The sequence below is a fragment of the Colossoma macropomum genome, unplaced genomic scaffold (assembly GCF_904425465.1).
Source record: "Colossoma macropomum unplaced genomic scaffold, Colossoma_macropomum, whole genome shotgun sequence".
Classification (NCBI taxonomy): Eukaryota; Metazoa; Chordata; class Actinopteri; order Characiformes; family Serrasalmidae; genus Colossoma; species Colossoma macropomum.
Genome location: NW_023494801.1, coordinates 17,264,572 through 17,283,323, shown reverse-complemented (window position 1 = coordinate 17,283,323; position 18,752 = coordinate 17,264,572). Strand labels below are relative to the sequence as shown.

Genomic DNA, 18,752 nt, shown 5'->3' with positions numbered 1-18,752 from the left:
AAATGGACATATGTTGCCTATAATGAAGAATCTCCTGAAAGGGTTCATGTGTGTTGGATGTGACGTCAGCAGGCGCATCTGTACGCTGCAGCTGTCTCATCAGGCTGTTTGGTAGCCTCAGGGCGGGAGGGGGGTGGAGCTGGGGGTTGGGAGGGGGCGAGGGGCAGAGAGAGAGAAAGCAGTAGGTCTGTGATGTAATTTCACAGGAGGTATTCCTCAAACCTCTGTGGACTGTAAGCACAGTCCAGCAGTGCCACCTGGTGGAAGATAAGCACACTGCAAACGAAACCAATCCAAGACTTTTATTTTGAAATGTTCACGTCTTACTGGTGATCCTCTCTATCCACTCTTTTTTTCCCCCAGATACATTACCTGAAATTCATAAGAATGTGGTCTTTTTTTGTTGTTTTTGTTATTTTGTTTGTTGAATTTACCTTCCATTCGGCTTCGTTTCTCTGACTCACACATTTAATTATTTAATTCAAAGGGGTTTTAATGAAAGACATTTAATGCCTCAGAAAGACAAAGGTTCTTTTTCCATTCTACTTAAGAAATACTTAACTTAAAAATAGTTTTTAGTCATTGACACTGAAAAGTTCTGAAAATGTACATTAGTTTTTGGGGTTTTTTTTCAGTTTTTTTTTTTTTGGGAGTGGGTGAACATCTTTCAATCAAAATCAGAGTAAATATGTAACTGAAGCATTTAGAACAGTAAAAAAGCAGCACTGTCGCCACTGCCACAATGTTAGTGCTGGAGTAATAATTGCTTTAAATTATTGATTTCTATGTTTCTTCTGCTAAAAAGCAGTATTTTTCATGTCATGGCACCACAAACGTCACAAAGGCAGTTCTTGATTGGTCAGACGCTATTTGTGATGCAAAATCCTGAACTGAACCTGCCCTGGAGCAGCAGAAGCCGCCAAGGAGATGTAGCCTGGTAAAAATCCATCCACCATTGTGAGACAGAAAATCCAGGTTTAGATTGAACTAAGCTTTAAGTTAGTTGGCAAAGCAAGAAATCCTTTGTGAGGGAAACCCTTGGACTGAGAATAAGAGCATTTTTAAAAGCAATGCTGCCACTTTTCTCAGAAAAAGCTACAGCGTTATTTCTAGAAGCAAAGGGCTAAAACGTAAGGATACCAATGGGAAAAAAAATAATGAAGTAAATAAGTAATAAAAAAAACCTTATCAGTAAGTTATGGGCAAGTCAGGGAAGCCAAAGGTATACAAGTAGCAATATACATTACAATTACAGATAGAAACATGTCAAACAACTTGTTTTAACCCATAAACCAAACCTTACGAAACTTAAGAACATTACATTTTTTTTAATGCATTTTCATTTTATCACTCGCAGTTTGTGCAGAAAAATAGCTCATGACATTCATCCAAAACCCCTTCTTTACCGATTTTGATCCAGCTGATAATAAATGCACTGATTAAACACTTCAGGTTGGTACTGAGGCCAGTACTAGCAGCTGTCTGCTTTCTTTGATTGCTAAGACATTTTTGCTCTCTTCTCAAGTGGGTTTAGCATGAGTTTGATATATCAGCTAGTTCAGCTATATGCTAAAAAGAGTTGATTAATGCCAAAGTAAATCTGTGGAGCCATGCAAGTGAAAGCTCACATTTTCTTCCAAATGTGAGTGCTAATTTTACTAATATTCTGCTAGATGGTTTATTTTCACTGAAAAATGTTCAAAACGTACAAAAAATATGAGGTACCTTTAATATTTAAGATCCTGTAAGAATGTACCAGTCACAACGCACTAAAAGAAAAACGTCACCAGCAGTTAATTCCCCATGAAATTGAGTTTAATAGATTGTTAAAAATAAGGCTATGATGCTGTTTTAGCAAACATTGAACAGGAAAAACCACAGTAATGACAAGCTGTGACAACCACAGCACATCCTGTGAGATTTAAAGGGGAATTCCACCCATCTTTCAAAATTTCTGCACAATTAAATGGTTGCGATGTAAACAGTCATTCAGAGAGGTTTGATGTGAAATGCTCTGTCCTACAGAAATATACAGTCAGAATTGTTCACAGTGGCGGTGATAGGAACCAGACGTCTTAAGAGTATGACTCCTCTGAAAGCTCCCTCCAGAAGATTATTACACTGAAATGGTTACAAATACACTGCCTGAAGTGTGAGAAATTGTTTGTTTTAGCTTTTGGCCTAAAACATATTTTACAAAACACATTTATTGTGTAGAGGTACATGCAGGATACTGTAAGGCAAAATATTCCCCCAAAAATATTTTTTTAGATTCTTCACTGTTTTACCATTATCAACTTTACATCTATAATTGATTGATTGATTGATTCTTTGTATTGCCACACAACATGTTGGTGACAATTGAATCCGGTGCAACAAGATGTAATTCAACTCTGTTGTAGCACACTGCACAAACATAGAATATAATACATATACAGTAAACAATATACAATACAGTACACAATATACAAGATTTAATATAGAAGAATGATGACAATAATGAAAATTTACAGGTAGTGATACACCAAAATGAAAATCCTTAGCCAAAACCAAAATTCAGGACACATTGGGCCGAAAACAATAAATAAAACGAGTTTACATAAAATGAACTGTAGGCTACAGGATGTGCCACAAAATGTCTTCGACAACAGCAAACGGATTCGTTTTCCAACAAATTACACTATTTTTTGTGATATTGTTTGTCATTTCATAAACTGTGGCTACAGATAGCATTAGCATGCTCCAAAGAACGTTCACTTCTGCTTCTGGTATTTCTCAGTATTCTGCATATTAAGCAGAATGTCATGTTACCAAGTTGCACCAAAACTGTAGTGGAAAAGTTTTTGAGCGTTAAATGAAGGGAACAAACAGTCCTTATTTTATCGCCATGTCTAATTTTCATTAGCATTAAAATTACGTCTAAAGTCTCAGATTTTGACACTATATTTTGGACAAAATCTGTCCTTTTTTTCTTTTTTAGCCGGAAATTGAAAGTGCCATTTTTGACTGGAAAGTGTCCTTCCCTATCTACAGTTGTTCTGGATGGTAAATAAAATGGCCCTGGTTCCTGTCACCGCTGTGAAGAAATCTGAGTCAGTATTTTTCTCAACAATTACCTATTTCACATCAAACCACTCTGAATGCTTTTGTTTAAACCTCAATGACTGAATTATGCAGAAATTTTGAAAAGTTGGTGGAATTCCCCTTCAAGGGATCAAGCAATCATCCACGCATATGCATACACACACATACACACAACTGCAGCTACTGGAGCTTCAGTACAATTCTACATCAGTCACCCAAACATACACCCACCCGCACACACATCCACCCAAAAAGGTGGCAATAAACAGGGATTTGAACAAATACGCCGCAGTGTCCTTTTAAAAAACATGCATAGCTTAGTACAATGAATGTGTTGATTTTCCAGATGATCCACACAGAGGTTATTCTGTATACCCTACCTACTTCAGTCCATGATGTTACAACCAGTATTAATGCGATTCCTTCACAATGTCTGCGAGAACACACGAAACAAATCTGAGTGTGTCTGACGTCACATGAGTTATGTCAAACTAATATAATTCTCATGTATAAAGTTACATTCTGAACAACAAAGTTCATTATGAAAAATAAATACTGGAATGGCAATACCGACGATATGAATATTCCCTTTCTAAGTCGGAATAAAAACAAAACTAGACCACTTGCAAGCCGGTTATTTTTTTTTCTTCTTCAAATACAAAAAAAGACAAACATTGGCCCCGTCCTGCATTCATTTTGACAAACACCGCCAAAGAAAAGACTATACCATCTCACACACAAAGTGTACAAAAACAGCAAAGGAATGGGAATAATAACATACTGACTGGTCTCAACATCCCAGACTGTACACGTAAACACTTGAGTCAAGACAGAAACGAATGAGCAAAAAAAAACCAAACCACTGGCTTAGCGCTTGGAGACAAATGATGTAAGGTGCAACAGAAATCGATTTCTGAAAAAATCCCTGTCAAGGAAAAAAGCAGTCCTATAAAAAATTTGATCGCTGATTTTGTGTAGAGAACGTCGCTAAACGTCAAAAAAAGTCGCCTAGGGCGAAATGCAAGTGACTATATCCAGGCTGTTAAGCTTTTGTTCTTAGTTCTACAATTTGTCCTTTGGTAACAGGGTAGTCCCTTTTGAATAACATAAAAGACCTCACGTGTTGGTCTTAGAGTAAGTGTAGGTGTACATTAGTTACTATTTTAAAGTGCCAGCAAGCTAGTTCTAGCATAAAGGTGCTAACACGCTAGACGGACTCTAGAGCTAGGGCCTTGATGAATGACATACTGGACTCTTCCATGCAGGCAAGAAAACACCCCTCGAAGAGAGACATGCCTACACACACCATGCCGTTAAGGTGCTAGGATAATACATACAGGACCCATGCCACAATCAGCAAAAATAGCTTCCTGACGCTCTAGAAACCTCTACCTCAACACAGTTCCACCGCATGTAACCCATAGCTCCAGAAGGTGGCCTGGTCTTGCACAATGCCTATCAATCAAACAAAAACAACACAACCTACAAATTGAACCTGCATTATAATCCCTTATACAGTATAATGTGTGGTAATACACTTGGTCATGGCGTAAACTAAAAATGCTCATTTCCTTCACTGATCCCTGTGTTTCAGTACTCAAGTAGAGTACTGCTCATTATTTGGACTTACCATTCAGGATTTACAGTCCTGGACGGATTCATCTGCTCCCTTTAATATTCCCTGCCATTTTCTCCTCTTTTCTGATCCCCTATTTACCTTCATGTCTTGTCAAGAACAAATGCCAAATTCATAAAAAAATGATAAACCTCATAGACTTCATAAAAATCACCGGTGATGTGAGCTGCTGAAACTGTTCTAATAATAACGAGAATCATAATAACAATAGTGAAATAAAAACATGTCACGGAGGCCCATGTAGGGTTACTCGAGGGGGCGGAGCTCTCTGTTGAACCTGAGGCAGTGATTGGACGGTCACTCGTCGCCGGTGGCAACCTGCCAGACAATGATGTGGCTGCGCTCGGTTTTAGTGGGAGCTGACTGCAGCTTGACTGTGGGCTCCAGCGGCTCCTCATCCTCACCCGCTCCCCCTCCATCGTCATCACCTGACAAAGACAGATCAGACAGTTTGGTGAAAAATCAGATATTATGAAAATCAGATTGTGGTTTCGGAGACAAAACACTTATAAAAAAAAGTACTATCAGCACTGATAAAATACACATGCTGGGATGCAAACAGGTAAGGGGTAAAAAAGGCGAATACATTATGTGGGTGGAGAAACAACCGAAAACACTTGCGGACCACTCTGCATCAGCCCAATGTCAGATTAAACATACCCTAGGTGTGATTTTCAAAACCGAGAAATAGGTTTGTGTTGTCACAAAACCCAACATAACGGGTGTTGACATTTTCACATTTCTCTACCACGTCACCTTAGAAAAACTGGGCTACATAGTTGGCTAGCTAACTTAGGCTAACCTACCTAGCTAACCCAGCCATGTTGACCAACACACAACTGTCACACCTTTATTTAACATTATTGAACAGTGTTAACAGAGCCGGGCCTGACCTCCCTGAGGCCCTAAGCAAAATTCTGCAAAGGGGCTCGCCTACGGGGGCAGTCGTGGGCTGGAGGTTAGGGAACCAGCCTTGTTACCGGAAGGTCACTGGTTTGATCCCCTCAGCTTAACAGAGCCAGGCCTGACAGTATGTGACTGCTGTGCCCTTGAGCAAGGCACCTAACCCCCAGTTGTTCCCCGGGCACTGTGGATAGGGCTGCACACCGCTCTGGGCAAGTGTGCTCACTGCCCCCTACTGTGTGTGTTCACTAGTGTGCATGCATGTGGGTGTTTCACTGCATGGATGGGTTAAATGCAGAGGTCCAATTCCTCTGTGTGCAAACACAGTAGGCTAATGGTTCTGAATTATTAAAGAATTATTACCCCTGAGCCAGGTAAACCTTTTGCAATTGCCACATAGTCACATCTGACAAACCAGTGCTCCCACTACAATCCTCCCTCCTTTAAAACAGCTTGCTCCATCTGTCAGTCTAAGAATAAGTAGCCCTATACAGAACAGAATGAGGAATAAACAAACAATGCTTAAAATTATAGAAAATACTATTATTAATTTTATCAGCTGCATCAGGCCCATTCAAACTGGTCTCCCAGATTTCCTGTTTCAAATATAAAATACTATTTATACTGTGGCTTGGTTGAATACTTCACTGAGAGATGTGCATTCATTTTTGCTCAGTATGCCCATCTAATCAACATTCTAAATTCAATATTGCTTTCCATTTTGCAGTAGTCTAGAGTAGTAACTAAATCTAGACTGAGAGACTAGATAACCACTGTCTTGTTTTAAAATAATGTGTGTTATGAGGAATGTGCCATCTCGCCCATATATCTGAACTGGACTGGTCTCCACAGAGGCTGCTGCTGCAAAGCGCAAGTTTCATTTTGTGCATGCGCATATGAACACATGTTCATGCGCTTTTATCTTATCCCAGCTGCAGTCTATAAACACTGTTGTCCTTTGATGTTATTAATGCGATAAACAGTTGTCACTTCTTTGTTATTTGCTGACATCAAACATGGAGAGGAGAGAACACAAGTTTACCTGATTGCTGTTCCCACAATTCACTCTCATGGTGTTTTTTTTTTTTTTGAGACCAGATGGTTAGTGTTGGTTAATCCTCTCATCTTTGACACAAGGGGGAGTTGGGGCCCTTGCATAATTTGCAAAGCCCTACGCAACATGTGTAGTGAGCATACAGGGCCAGCCAGCTCTTATTGTTATTAACAATCATTTAGGTCAGAGTTAGCAGAATAAGCACAATTCATCTCATGTTCGGCAGACTCCTCGTCCTTTTCATCTCCTCAGCTCACAAGAATGAACAGATACACATACTGAGGCCTTGTCCACTGGCATTCCGTGATGACCCACCTTACTCTACCTCTGATTGGCTAGTTCTCATTGCCTTCATTGATAAGGAGTGAGATGGTTAGGGTAAGAAAATTGGGGTCAGAGCCAATTTTATCAGAGGCAGAGTAGGGGTGGTTCTTTTTGGGAATGCAAGTGGGAAAAAAAATGTAGTCCAGCGAAATTAAACAACTCTTTCTGAACTGCTTTTGTCAGTCATCTGACCGGCCGAACCCCCACCCCCCAAAAATGGTGACCTATTGTGATCTCAAAACAGCAAATTATGCTAAAGGGGGAGTAGTTTGCATCTCTGAACATGAAATAGTAAGCAAGAGTGGTGCTATAGTGGTGCTACCTTAACACCTTACAAGATACATTATGAATGGAAAGAGGGGGTTGCAAAATGTTTTTAAACCCAAAAAAGGGTCACACTGAAAAAGATTAAGAAGTCCTTGTCTATTTTATGGTGTTTTGCATAGTATTTTGTATAGTGCTGTTTACAGTTTATTGTCTGTACTTACTGTACTTATCTTCTGCTTGTCTACTGCTACTTCATATTAAATCTTTAGCGATAGCCTGAATTATGTCTGTTCATTTTTCTAATTAACAGTATGTCAGTGTCAGAAATGACTTACGGAAGTTTATTTGAGATACCTGACAACAAAATACATTCTAAAGAAAGTCTGATGCTTGCAGTTATCTTTCCAGTGCAAAAGTAAAGAAGCAAACGTCTGATATCAAGTACGTCTTGGCTAATTGACTACGTTGGAGTGAGGGGAAAATTGTATAAATTTGATTTTCCACCTAATTATTACTTGCCAAATGCAGGCATAAAACTGAACCGCTCAATATGGGCACTTTGAAGTAGCCCAGATCAGGGCTGGTCAATTTCATAAGATTTTCAAATGTCTCATTGTTTCCAATCCACCAAAACTGACAAAAATTAGGTCCACACAGAAATTCCAAGTTCTACTATCTTGTTTTACTGCTATGCTAAAAAATGTAGCATGTGTAACAGTAGGTGTCTAGAGCTCGTACCCATCCTGAAATCGATATAGCCCTCCCCTCCGCTCATGACCAGCATGAACCTGGACTGCTGCTCCTGCGATGGACTATCAGAAGAAGGAGCGTCTGAGTCTTGGGTCATGCTTTCAGGTGACGTTGTTGGGGGAACGACTTGACCTAAGAACAAACACAAACAAACGCATACAACTGATTTAGCAGGTAAAAAAGCTGCTGGCACCATGATGACACTAATGTAAGAAGAAGTGCGAAGCTTGTCGTATGGTTGAAAATCACATGGTAATATTCTTGTAATCTAAGATTCTTGAGCCAAGATACGCTATTATCAATGATTTGTAATATGCTAAGTACTGCAATACGACATACTGCATTACGTTACGATGTATATGTCCATAAATATCCAGACACCTTAGATACTATTACATTACTGTGCAAAATTCAGTGTGCACATCCTATCCACTGAAAGGCACTGTGGCATAATCCCCACTGAAAGCCATAGAATGCGAGGCTCTGGAGCAGCCACAAAAGATCACCCTGCCCAATGCCACGCATTGGCTAGAGGGGTATAAATCCCCCCAGCATTGGGCTGTGGAACAGCAGAGCTGTGTTTTCTGAAGCGATGGAGCTCTATCCAATATCTTTGGGATGAGTTGGAGTGATGTTTCTGATCAGGAAGCAATCATCCAACATCAGTACCTGACCTCACTAATGGTTTTCTGGCTGAATGCAATCAAATCCACACAGCAATCTTCCAACATCCAGTATAAAGACATCTCAGACGAGTAGAGGCTGTTACTGCAGCAAAGAGGGAACAAACTCCCCCCATCAATACCACTGATTTCAGAAGAAACACTGGATAAGAAGGTGTCTACAATCTTTTGGACATATAGTGTATCTGGCAAGGTTATTGACTGCTAGTCTCTACATCTAAGGCTCTGTTTATGAATTTTACAGTAACTCATTCCATAAGCTTTACAGCACATCCACACAAAACAGTCCCTGCCATAAAAAAAAATGTAACTCCATTTACTGTTTCAGATTTTTATACCACTGGAAAACACCAGCTGCCATTTACTATAAAGATTTCATAACAAATGGACCAAAAGAGTGGTCAAAATAACTTTTTCTTCTCTTGTAAAGTTATGACAGCAACAATATGTGTGTGTTTATATTCACCCTTCATTTATTTAATTACCAGTTAAAACTGCTATTTCTGATAAGATTAAACATTACAGTCATGATAAAAGTCTACACCTCTGCTTTCGGACATACAGTATATTACTTTTAAACTTATTTCATGATTTATTTTATAACTACTCAACAATCAATAAAAACTGCAAAAAGTGCCACCACAAATAGAGACCTTTTTTGGACTAAGAAGACAATTGAATGTGGTGTCCTATTAGTCCAATCACTGAGCTTAACAGAGATAGAAAATCTGAACAAATAAATCTCAAAATATTAATACTTGGGCCTCTGTGTTTTTTTCACCTAAAGTATTGCAATACTGTGTTACTGTTTTGGTGAGTTTTTCTGTGTCAGTTTGTGTATATATAAGACACCTGGTACTGCAGCGAAGAACTTGACAGCATCTCTGTGGCCGTGGAAGCAGAGCTGGGCGTGGGCCATGGAGCAATAGGGCACGTAGGAGCCTGAGGTCACACTGTCTGAACTCTCGTCCCCGTACACGCGGACTGCCCCGCCGGGCCGGCTAGCTATAGCCCCCACGTTCTTATTAGCTACAGTGCAGAAAAAAGAGACAGCCAATGTTAACCTCATGGCTCTTAACAAAAACATAAGGAAAATTTCTTCTCAACAATAAAGCTAATGTTCAGTGAAAAAACAAAGTTATACAATTTGCCTCCTACTCCACATGTAGCTGATCAGCCAAAGCATAGTGTTCAAAGTTTGATTTCTGGCACTGTCTGACATACTGTTGTCTATAAAAATGGGCAAAAGCACAGACAAAATGTAGGATTCACGATAGCTGCTACTACTGGCTTTAGCTATGTGTATTACATAGATAACAGTATGTCATACTGTGTCATAAACCACATGAGTAAGTCTGTTTAAGATTACTTAACAGTTCAACACTGTTTAAGGCAAGAGGGCAATTATTTAGGTATACAGTTTGCATGATCTTAATCCATGAGTTATAAGCTTTCATTACTTAGTAAGTACACTAGACCTGTTTCACACATATTACCTGTGCATGGTGTGAGTTATGTGGGACGTCTTGCTTTTCATTTCGGTTAGAGCATTCAAACAGCATGTCACAGAATTTAGAAAACGAGTGTCAAGCTTATTTTTTACATGTGGCACATGGGCCATGCAGCAAAATACAATGAAATGAACTATGAAAACCAATGAAAAGAAAACAGAAACCAGCATAAAAAATGCAAACTCTATATTTGTTTGTTGTTAAACAACATACTGGCTCAACATTTGAAACAATTTAAGAAAGCTACCAAGGGTAGACAAACGTCATGCTATTTTATATTATATTTTATTGAGTGAAGTAAGTGATTGGACTATTTATCCATTTTAAAAAATCTCTGTAGAACTTGCTTGCTTTACCACTGTGCACAGTAAATGTCGTATGTGTGAATTGCCATGTACGCAAGTTGTAATGGTGAAACTGTCGCAATTGCATGTTCCACAGACGTAGTGTGTGTAAAACAAGCCTGAGCCTCCTATCTTCAGTGCAAAAAATATCCAGGCTGATCAATTACATCTGAAGTAAGAGGAAATTTGTGCTTATTTTTCTGCTCAACTATTACTTATAGTTACATTAGTTGAACAGTGTGCAACCAGAGCATAGTGCACAAACTGACTACTTGGATTCAAAGCATCTGCCATCGAGATGAGGTGAATGTTAAAAAGTTAAAGCTCGCACACCCTAGATACTGAGTCACACCAGTAGAAAAGAGAGGGAGAGAGGGAGAGAGAGAGAGAGAGAGAGAGTTAGAGAAGAAGGAGCACGAGAGAAACAGAGGGAGAGATAACAAGAACTATCCAATATTGAAGAAGACAACCAAGATGCAGAAGTAAGCGCAAGCTTGCATATAGCAACAAGGCGAGGTCATATCACAGCCAGCCTGCCGGATATGTGGCACTTTTCCCACTCACCCCTCAGCCTGAGGAGTCCATGCTGTAGACCCACAGCTATGGAGAGAGGAGCCCAGAGGACAGTCAGAGACAGGAGATTGGAGGAAATAGAGAAGAGAGGAGACGTAGGGGAGGTAGAGCAGTCTGAAGTCTGCTCCTTTTCTATTTACACTGCTCACCAAAAGTTTGGGACAATTTGTTTACTATACAAGCAAATAAATGAGCATTTACTTGGTCAGTGTAGATTATCTTACATTAAATACAAAGCTGTTTAGATCTTGCTATTGTGGTTGCTAAAACTGCTAAACTAAAGGAGCAACTAAAAACAGTGCTACTTTGAGATTAAGTACACATTAGCACACAAACCTTTCAGCTTTTAAACCCCTTTTGGGGAAAATAATTTTCAGTACGGGCTTTTAGCAGTAGTTTTAAAAAGATAACTGCCACATTATTATCTACACTCTTAAAAATAAAGGCAATGACAGAAAAACCACAATGGAATCTTTTAGAGAATGGTTCTTTAAAGACGTATTTTTATATATGATATATATGTATAGGGGCATCCAATATGATTGCACCAACAGCCCCTTCAATACAAGATCCTGTATCTATGGAAATGTATTAATGAACTCACACTCTGATAGGGGGATGGAAATGATGACACCGTTTCCTGTCCCAACCCACAGCCGGTTACAGGACACCATGAGAGCTGTGATCCTCACGAAGGAGAAGCCCAATTTACCCGTTCCTAACAGTAAAAGAAAGAAACACTCAATGGCAGCATGATGTTGAAACAGCTTTGACTGTGCATACAATAAAAACATTTTAACTTTCCTAGGTCCCCCATGGCTGTATATGCCTTAAAATGTCTCCTTTACATAGTTTGTTCAATCATTTCTTACTCACAGCTCACTGAAACAAGCAGAAATTCTTTCAAAAGCACATTTTCTAAACTTTATTTGATACACTTGTGTTAGTAAGCAGAAAAGAAGACATTTTATTATGATCCAAATTTTAATTGTTGGTGAGTAAACTATTTTGTATGTAGTCTTGTTTTGCAAAAAGGAAAACCAACCTTGGCGTTTTTACATTTTCAAAACACAAAAAGCAGAAGTGTAGAGTCCAAACTTTCAAAACAGAATGTAAATCAAACATAAATGTAATTGAATATGCAATTATGTAATTACTAGAGATGCACCGTTATGGGAACTGATATGATGCACTGTGTGTGTGTGTGTGTGTGTGTGTGTGTGTGTGTACAGTAATTACATGTACATAATTACATAATGTAAACTGAATGTACAGCAAACCAGCAATAATAATTCTAGACTTCTAAGGATCACAGCAGTCAATTTAAGGCTGTGAAACCAACATGTCGCAAATCGTCAAATTAATTAGCTTCACCTCTGAGACCACGACATTGTTAGTTTCCCAACAGCTGCACTTCAGACGATATTGTGTCACTATGTGTGATCAAGCATTTCACATCAACAATTTCAGCGTGACTGTTTACACTGCCTCAGTTCTGAACACTGTGGCGTAAAATCTATGCAGCATAGCTTTGGATAATCAGATTAGTCACACCAAAGATCAGAAAAACCTTCAAGTAGCAGCAACACCTCAAACCACATTATGCTTGTTCCCCTCTCCAGAGACCTATAAAAGCCTGAGACATGTTAGGGATGAAGGTAAGCTTCTCCTCCTCACCTAGCATCTTACTGACGTAGGGCTCAATGTCTACGTCTTGGAGATGCTGGAAAGTGTGGGCGTGGAAGAGACGCAGAGTGGAGTCCAGACGAATGGACACCCAGATGCCATCACCCACCCAGGCCAGCTGACGCACCTGACTCTCCTTGCGGGGGTGAGCATCAAACGATTTCTGCAAACACAAGTAGCCCTTAATCACGCAGCCTACTAGCCATTAAGAACATAACTAGTAGAGTACATTTCAAAGGTTTTGGACTTGGTTGCCATGATAAAATTATTTTACTACAATGCAGGTTGAAGTATCATAAATGATTTTTAGATGTTTCATCAATATTTCAAGATTCTTGGGAACTAACACTATTAAATGATCAATAATGTATCATAATTATATTTACAGTTATTCATTGATAAGTTATCTGACACTTTTTAAATAGGAGGCAGTCTGGATGTTAATTTTTTTTATTTTATTATAACTACATTCTTAAATGTTGTACAGTTTACTCTGTGAATATGAAATCATCTACACTGTTAGAAATAAAGGTTCTGTGCAGGTACATTTTTCATTCATCAGGGTATAAACAATGTAAATGTACACTCAAAGGTACAACAGTGGTTTTATGGTCCAATTGTGTACCTTAAATAAGTTTATCCCAGTGGAAAAGTACATAGTTGTACCTTTTTAAAAACCAAATCATGTTTTAAAACCAAATCATCAGAAACCTATGAGGTTGTAGAGTATTAATGTCACATTAGAATCATTTTGTACACAGTCGTATGCAAATGAAATGAAAATTGAAGTTAACACATCCTGTCCTTTCCAAACCTAAATATGGTAGTCTTCTGCACATCTAATGGCAATCTAATTGCCATCTAATCTATTTGCTGAGTTGAATATGTTTTGCTAGTGCTTTTGCTAGTGCACATATATTCCCAATATGTCAAATTCAGCAAAAAAACGGTAATTGTGCATTAACATGTGCAGAAGTGTGTTCTCTGTAGAGGTATACATTAACTTATTTTTACTTCGAAATTAACAAACCATGTCACTTGACCAGGGGCGCCCAAACATTTGCACATCACTATGTATCTGTCATCAAACTGGCTTATATTATCGAAAACAGTGACTACAAACTTTCAAATTGTGATTTGAATATTAGTATAGTTAGACTAGTTAGTCCAGACTAGGGGTCTGCAGTCCACCTAAACAACATGTTAAAACACTGAAAAGGGTATGAACCTCAATCTTCATAGCTTTGGGCTGGATGACGTAGATCTTGTTCCTGTAGCCGCACCATACTTTGTCATGCACCACCGTCATGCAGCGGATGGAGTGGTGAGGTCGGCCCAGGTCCAACAAGTGGTAGTTGGTTAAATCCCATTGGCTGTCTTTAAAGTGAGACAGGGTAACGATATATTTTTCACAGCTGGGAAGCAAAGAGGTTTGGAGAATCTATCTAATATTCAGAATGATGGAAATGAGAGCCTTACCTAGACCTCTGTGGAAGATGGCTAGTGTACCATCAGCTAAAGCCACTAGCACTCGCCCTTTAACGTGACTATGGAAACAGACATCAGGCATATAAACTGAGCAAGAAACCAAAACAGCTCAAAAGAAACTGATCAGCTAAGTTAGTTTTGTGTAGAAGCTAGGACGCTAGCATAGCTAATAAATAAATACATAATAGTAACAAAAACTAAAATGATAATAAAAAATGCTTCTGTGACTTCTGTTTTTGACCATACAATATATTTTTTGTTTTTATATACAAGAAAACACATAATTTGTTAATTTGAAGATTGTGTTTTTTTATTTTATTTTAACTGCAATTTGATGCAGTTTAAGGTAAGTATATGATTTATATTTATGCACACAGTTTGCCCAGCGCCTTATTGGTGGGATATAAGCTTCCATTACTAAAAGCTACATTAGCCTGGTAGCATCTAGTGCAAGACTAAACAAGCATTCTTCGCACACTAAACATGTCTTGGTTGATCAACTGTGTTTGGGTTAATGAGAAAACTGTGTAAATTAGATGTTTTGCTGAACTATTGCTTTACCACTACTGCCACGTTTCAGAGCCTGTGTGCTTTTTTAGCACAAAATCAAATGTGATAACATGCAAATCCATTACCAAAACAGTACAATGTGACAAATCTATCCTTTTCTCATCAAAATTAGAATTCAAACTGACATTAACGTAACATTTGTCCTAACCATCCAATAAGCTAATCCTTCACTCTTTTCCACTCACACTATGTTAAGAATAGAATCCTTCAGCTTCACTGCATGGAGGCACTTCCTCCACCGGGCCACAGAAGAATGCACATACAAGCTAGAGAAAAGATTGAAAGAGAGACAAAGGAATGCATCAAATTGTCACCTTGCAAGAAATGCATCCATTTCATCCGATGCACATTTTAGCAGACTAAAATGACTGTGCATAGATGTCAAATGAGCCAGCCAAAGACATTTTTCTAGAAATATGATGGCTCAAATGCTATTCCTACTGGAGGAAACAGTGCCTAGAAAAGGAAGATATTTCTGTCTGTGTGGGTGTGTCTCACCAGCCATTCTGGGCTCCCAGCCACATGGTGGGCAGAGTGCTGCTCATCCTCTGCGTCTCTTCCTTGGCCTGGTCCTGCTCACTGCCCGGAGACACCGCCCCATCTCTCTCCTGACCTGACTCCCTGACACACACACACAGCCACACTCAAGTCAGTTTATTAGTAAAAATGAATAGATGATGGACATGACAGAGTTGGTAAATATGACACAAGTCTTCAACTTAAAGGTAAGTCAACTGACCGGCTTTCTGTCCATGAAAATAAGTCAGTCTGTCAGAATATTATCAGAAGTAATGTTGTCATACAAACCCAATTCTAAAAAAAGTTGGGACAGTATGTGAAATGCTGATAAAAACAGAAAGCAGTCATTACTACTTGACTGTATTAAATTGAAAATGGTACAAAAACACAACATCTCATGCTTTACCTTACGAATTTCATTGTCTTTGGAAATATACACTCATTACAAATTTGATGCCAGCAACATGCTTTAAAAAAGTTGAGACAGGAGCATGTTCACCATGCGTAACCTCACATTTCCCTTTAACAGCACTCAATAATTGTTTGGTGACTGATGACACCAATTGATCCAGTTTTGAAAGAGTAAATTTTTGCTATTCTTCTGTTATACAGTCTTCATCTGTGAAACTGCATGGGTCTTCTGTTGTCTTATTTTGAGTTTAATGAGGTGGGAAATTTCAACGGGAGACATTCTTGAACTCTTGAAGCATTAATGGTGCCTTCACAGATGTGTAAGTTACCCACTAATATACATCCATCCTATGATGCATGCTGGCTTTTGAACTTTACACTAGCAACAATCTGAACAGCCCTTTTCTTCTTTGGCCCAGAGAACACAACATCTATCTTTTCCACAAACAATTTGAAAGGTTTGCTCCTGACACCACAACACACGTTCCCACTGTGTATGAGTCCATTTCAGATGAGCTCTGAGAAATCAGTAGTTTCTGGACGTTGTTGACATACAGCTTCCACTGCGCTTTGTAGTCTTAACTTGAATTTTTAGATGTAGTGACTAACTGTATTTACTGCGGTGATATCCATCACAGAAACATACCCTTTTTGTAATGTAGTGCTATTTGAGTGACTGAAGGTCATGGGCATTCTGTTTTGGTTTTTGGCCTTCCCCTTTACACAAAGAAATTTCTCTGGATTTCCTGATCCTTTTATACTCAAGCCTAACTGCATCACTTGTTTAAGACGTCTTTTGAAGTCAAAGTCAAAGTTTATTTATAGAGCGCTTTTTACAACAGGTGTTGTCACAAAGCAGCTTTGTAGAAAAATAATTAACATTTCACAATGTTTCTAGTCTTAAATTGTCCAGTGCAAACTTCTTTAGAATGTGTAGCATGCATTATGCACTAATATGTAACATTTCACAATGTTTCTAGTCTTAAATTGCCCAGTGCAAACTTCTTCAGAATGTGTAGCATCCAATGAAGTGAGTAAAGGAAACCAAAACATATCTTGTCTTTGTCCTGTTTCCATTCAAATACAGGTCTAAGTAGACAAATTACTGCTTTCTGATTTTATACACATTTTAGCTTCTGTCGCAACAGTTTTCGGAATTAGGTTTGTACACCTCCATGCATTTTGTAGGAATATTAGCCCTCTCCCTCCAGTTATACTCATCAGAGCTCCACATCCCCAGCCTTATCTCCAACCCACTTGTCCGCTGCTGTTTCTTGCTGCAAGGTATAACCACTTTGTTTTCAGTTCTGAGCTTCCACTTCTCTGCTTCTTTGACTGTTCTAAACATCTGTCTAATTTTTCCCTTGTTTTTACCCTCTGGATTTTGTTACCATTTGTTATTGTTTTTGCCCAAGTTTCATCTTGGACTGTGCTTTTGACCTCCGCTTTGGCTTTGTGGACTGTCAATGAACTTACTGCATCCAATCGCAAGCCCATTTGTTACAAATGCAACTTAAAACACAACGCAGCTGTATGTCTGCATGGTAAATTCCAAAGAACCTATTACTGTTCTTGTATCTTGACTAACTGCATCTGCTACTACCTATTGCTATACTGTCGTTGTGTACTGATCATTCATGTCACTTGATACTGCAATATTCCAGCCATGGTCCCCCATCCTATTCTACTAGTCTGCTCATTTGTTTACTCCTTTCCACTTATCGAGCTAAACATATTGAAAAAAAAATCAAATGTCCTATAACTTTTGCACAGACCACATTTTGTGTTTTTCCCTCCAATATGTTATGCTTTAAGATTATGAAAAAAAAACACATTCAGCTAGAAGTGTTTAAAACGTGTCTGATTTCATAAAAAAGACTGAAAACCTAAGAGCAGGACACTGTACATTATGTAATTTGAAACTTATAATGAAGCATAGTGCTGAAAAATCTGCATTCTCCCTCAGTCCTCTCTCTGCTCACCCTGTATTATTGTCTGTGGCTGCGGTGGTCTCAGCGGGCTGTGCTCCCAGCGGGTCTGTGAACACGTGCTCAGTGTAAATGCCAGGCTGACTGGCATCTGTTCCTGTGCCTCCCTCCTCTTCCTCTGTAGCCTCAGTGGCCTCCTCTGCTGTGGGGACGCCGTCTTCGTTAGGGCTAGGTTCCCTAGACAACTCCACTACACAAACATGAGCTTTACTGTACCACTGATAACAGCTCATATGTAAGCAAATCCCTGATATCAGAGTTATTACACCAAAGTCGCAGAGCACCGAAACAAAATGTATGCACATCAAATCAGTAAGCACCAAAGCAAGATGACAGTAAGAAGCCCAGCTTTTATTCTAATAGTGTCTAAGCAGCAGTCAGGGGAAAGTGTTGTAAATGTCATGAAACACATATTCATGTGTTTCAAGCTGAGTGTCAAACGTACAAATGTCAAAATGTACATATTCATGAACATATTCTCTAACCCTTAGAATTAGAGTTATTACTGCTGTTTTCCTTTATTTCAGCGCAATTATTAGAGCGGTCAAATTTTGCATGTTAATAATGTCTTAATGCATTACACTGCAAATGCCACACAATTTTTTAATGCTGTTAAGGCATTTTCCAAGACTGACCATACAAATTATCTGTAGTTCCAGCCTGAAGACCAGCTGCTTGCAAGCTGCATCTGGCTGTGACAGAAACCACGACTGCAGCCCTCTCGCTGAAATGCAGCTTTTAGATCACTTTTAAAAAGATACGTTGAGCACTTTTGGCAGATTATGGATCACCAAACAGCAAACTAACAAAAGTTCTTATTAAAGAATATTACTGAATCAAAAAGTTGTATGAACGAGAGCAAGAGGCTACCTACAGCCATGGAGGAGCTGGAATCATTGACTGTACATATATATAATATAAATACTTGTTGATCAGAACATGTAGCCACTGTTGCCTTTAC

At 38.9% G+C, this 18,752-nt stretch overlaps 1 protein-coding gene across 5 annotated transcripts in view; it reads right to left on the bottom strand.

The window, feature by feature from the left end:
• Nucleotides 1–1,793: 1,793 nt before the first annotated feature.
• The window catches only part of spag9a (sperm associated antigen 9a), a 61,557-nt gene continuing 44,598 nt past the window's right edge, over nt 1,794–18,752 (bottom strand). For 3 of the 5 annotated variants that reach the window (XM_036590215.1, XM_036590216.1, XM_036590218.1), the window contains 11 exons: nt 17,786–17,981; nt 15,372–15,494; nt 15,059–15,139; nt 14,295–14,362; nt 14,044–14,192; nt 12,807–12,978; nt 11,734–11,847; nt 11,121–11,156; nt 9,554–9,730; nt 8,007–8,150; nt 1,794–5,148 (listed from right to left, as the gene is read on the bottom strand). In XM_036590215.1, the coding sequence (XP_036446108.1) occupies nt 5,018–5,148; nt 8,007–8,150; nt 9,554–9,730; nt 11,121–11,156; nt 11,734–11,847; nt 12,807–12,978; nt 14,044–14,192; nt 14,295–14,362; nt 15,059–15,139; nt 15,372–15,494; nt 17,786–17,981 (1,391 nt within the window). In that variant the 3' untranslated portion in view covers nt 1,794–5,017. The remainder of the gene's footprint in view (nt 5,149–8,006; nt 8,151–9,553; nt 9,731–11,120; nt 11,157–11,733; nt 11,848–12,806; nt 12,979–14,043; nt 14,193–14,294; nt 14,363–15,058; nt 15,140–15,371; nt 15,495–17,785; nt 17,982–18,752) is intronic. The other 2 variants (XM_036590217.1, XM_036590219.1) reach the window with 1 other exon arrangement.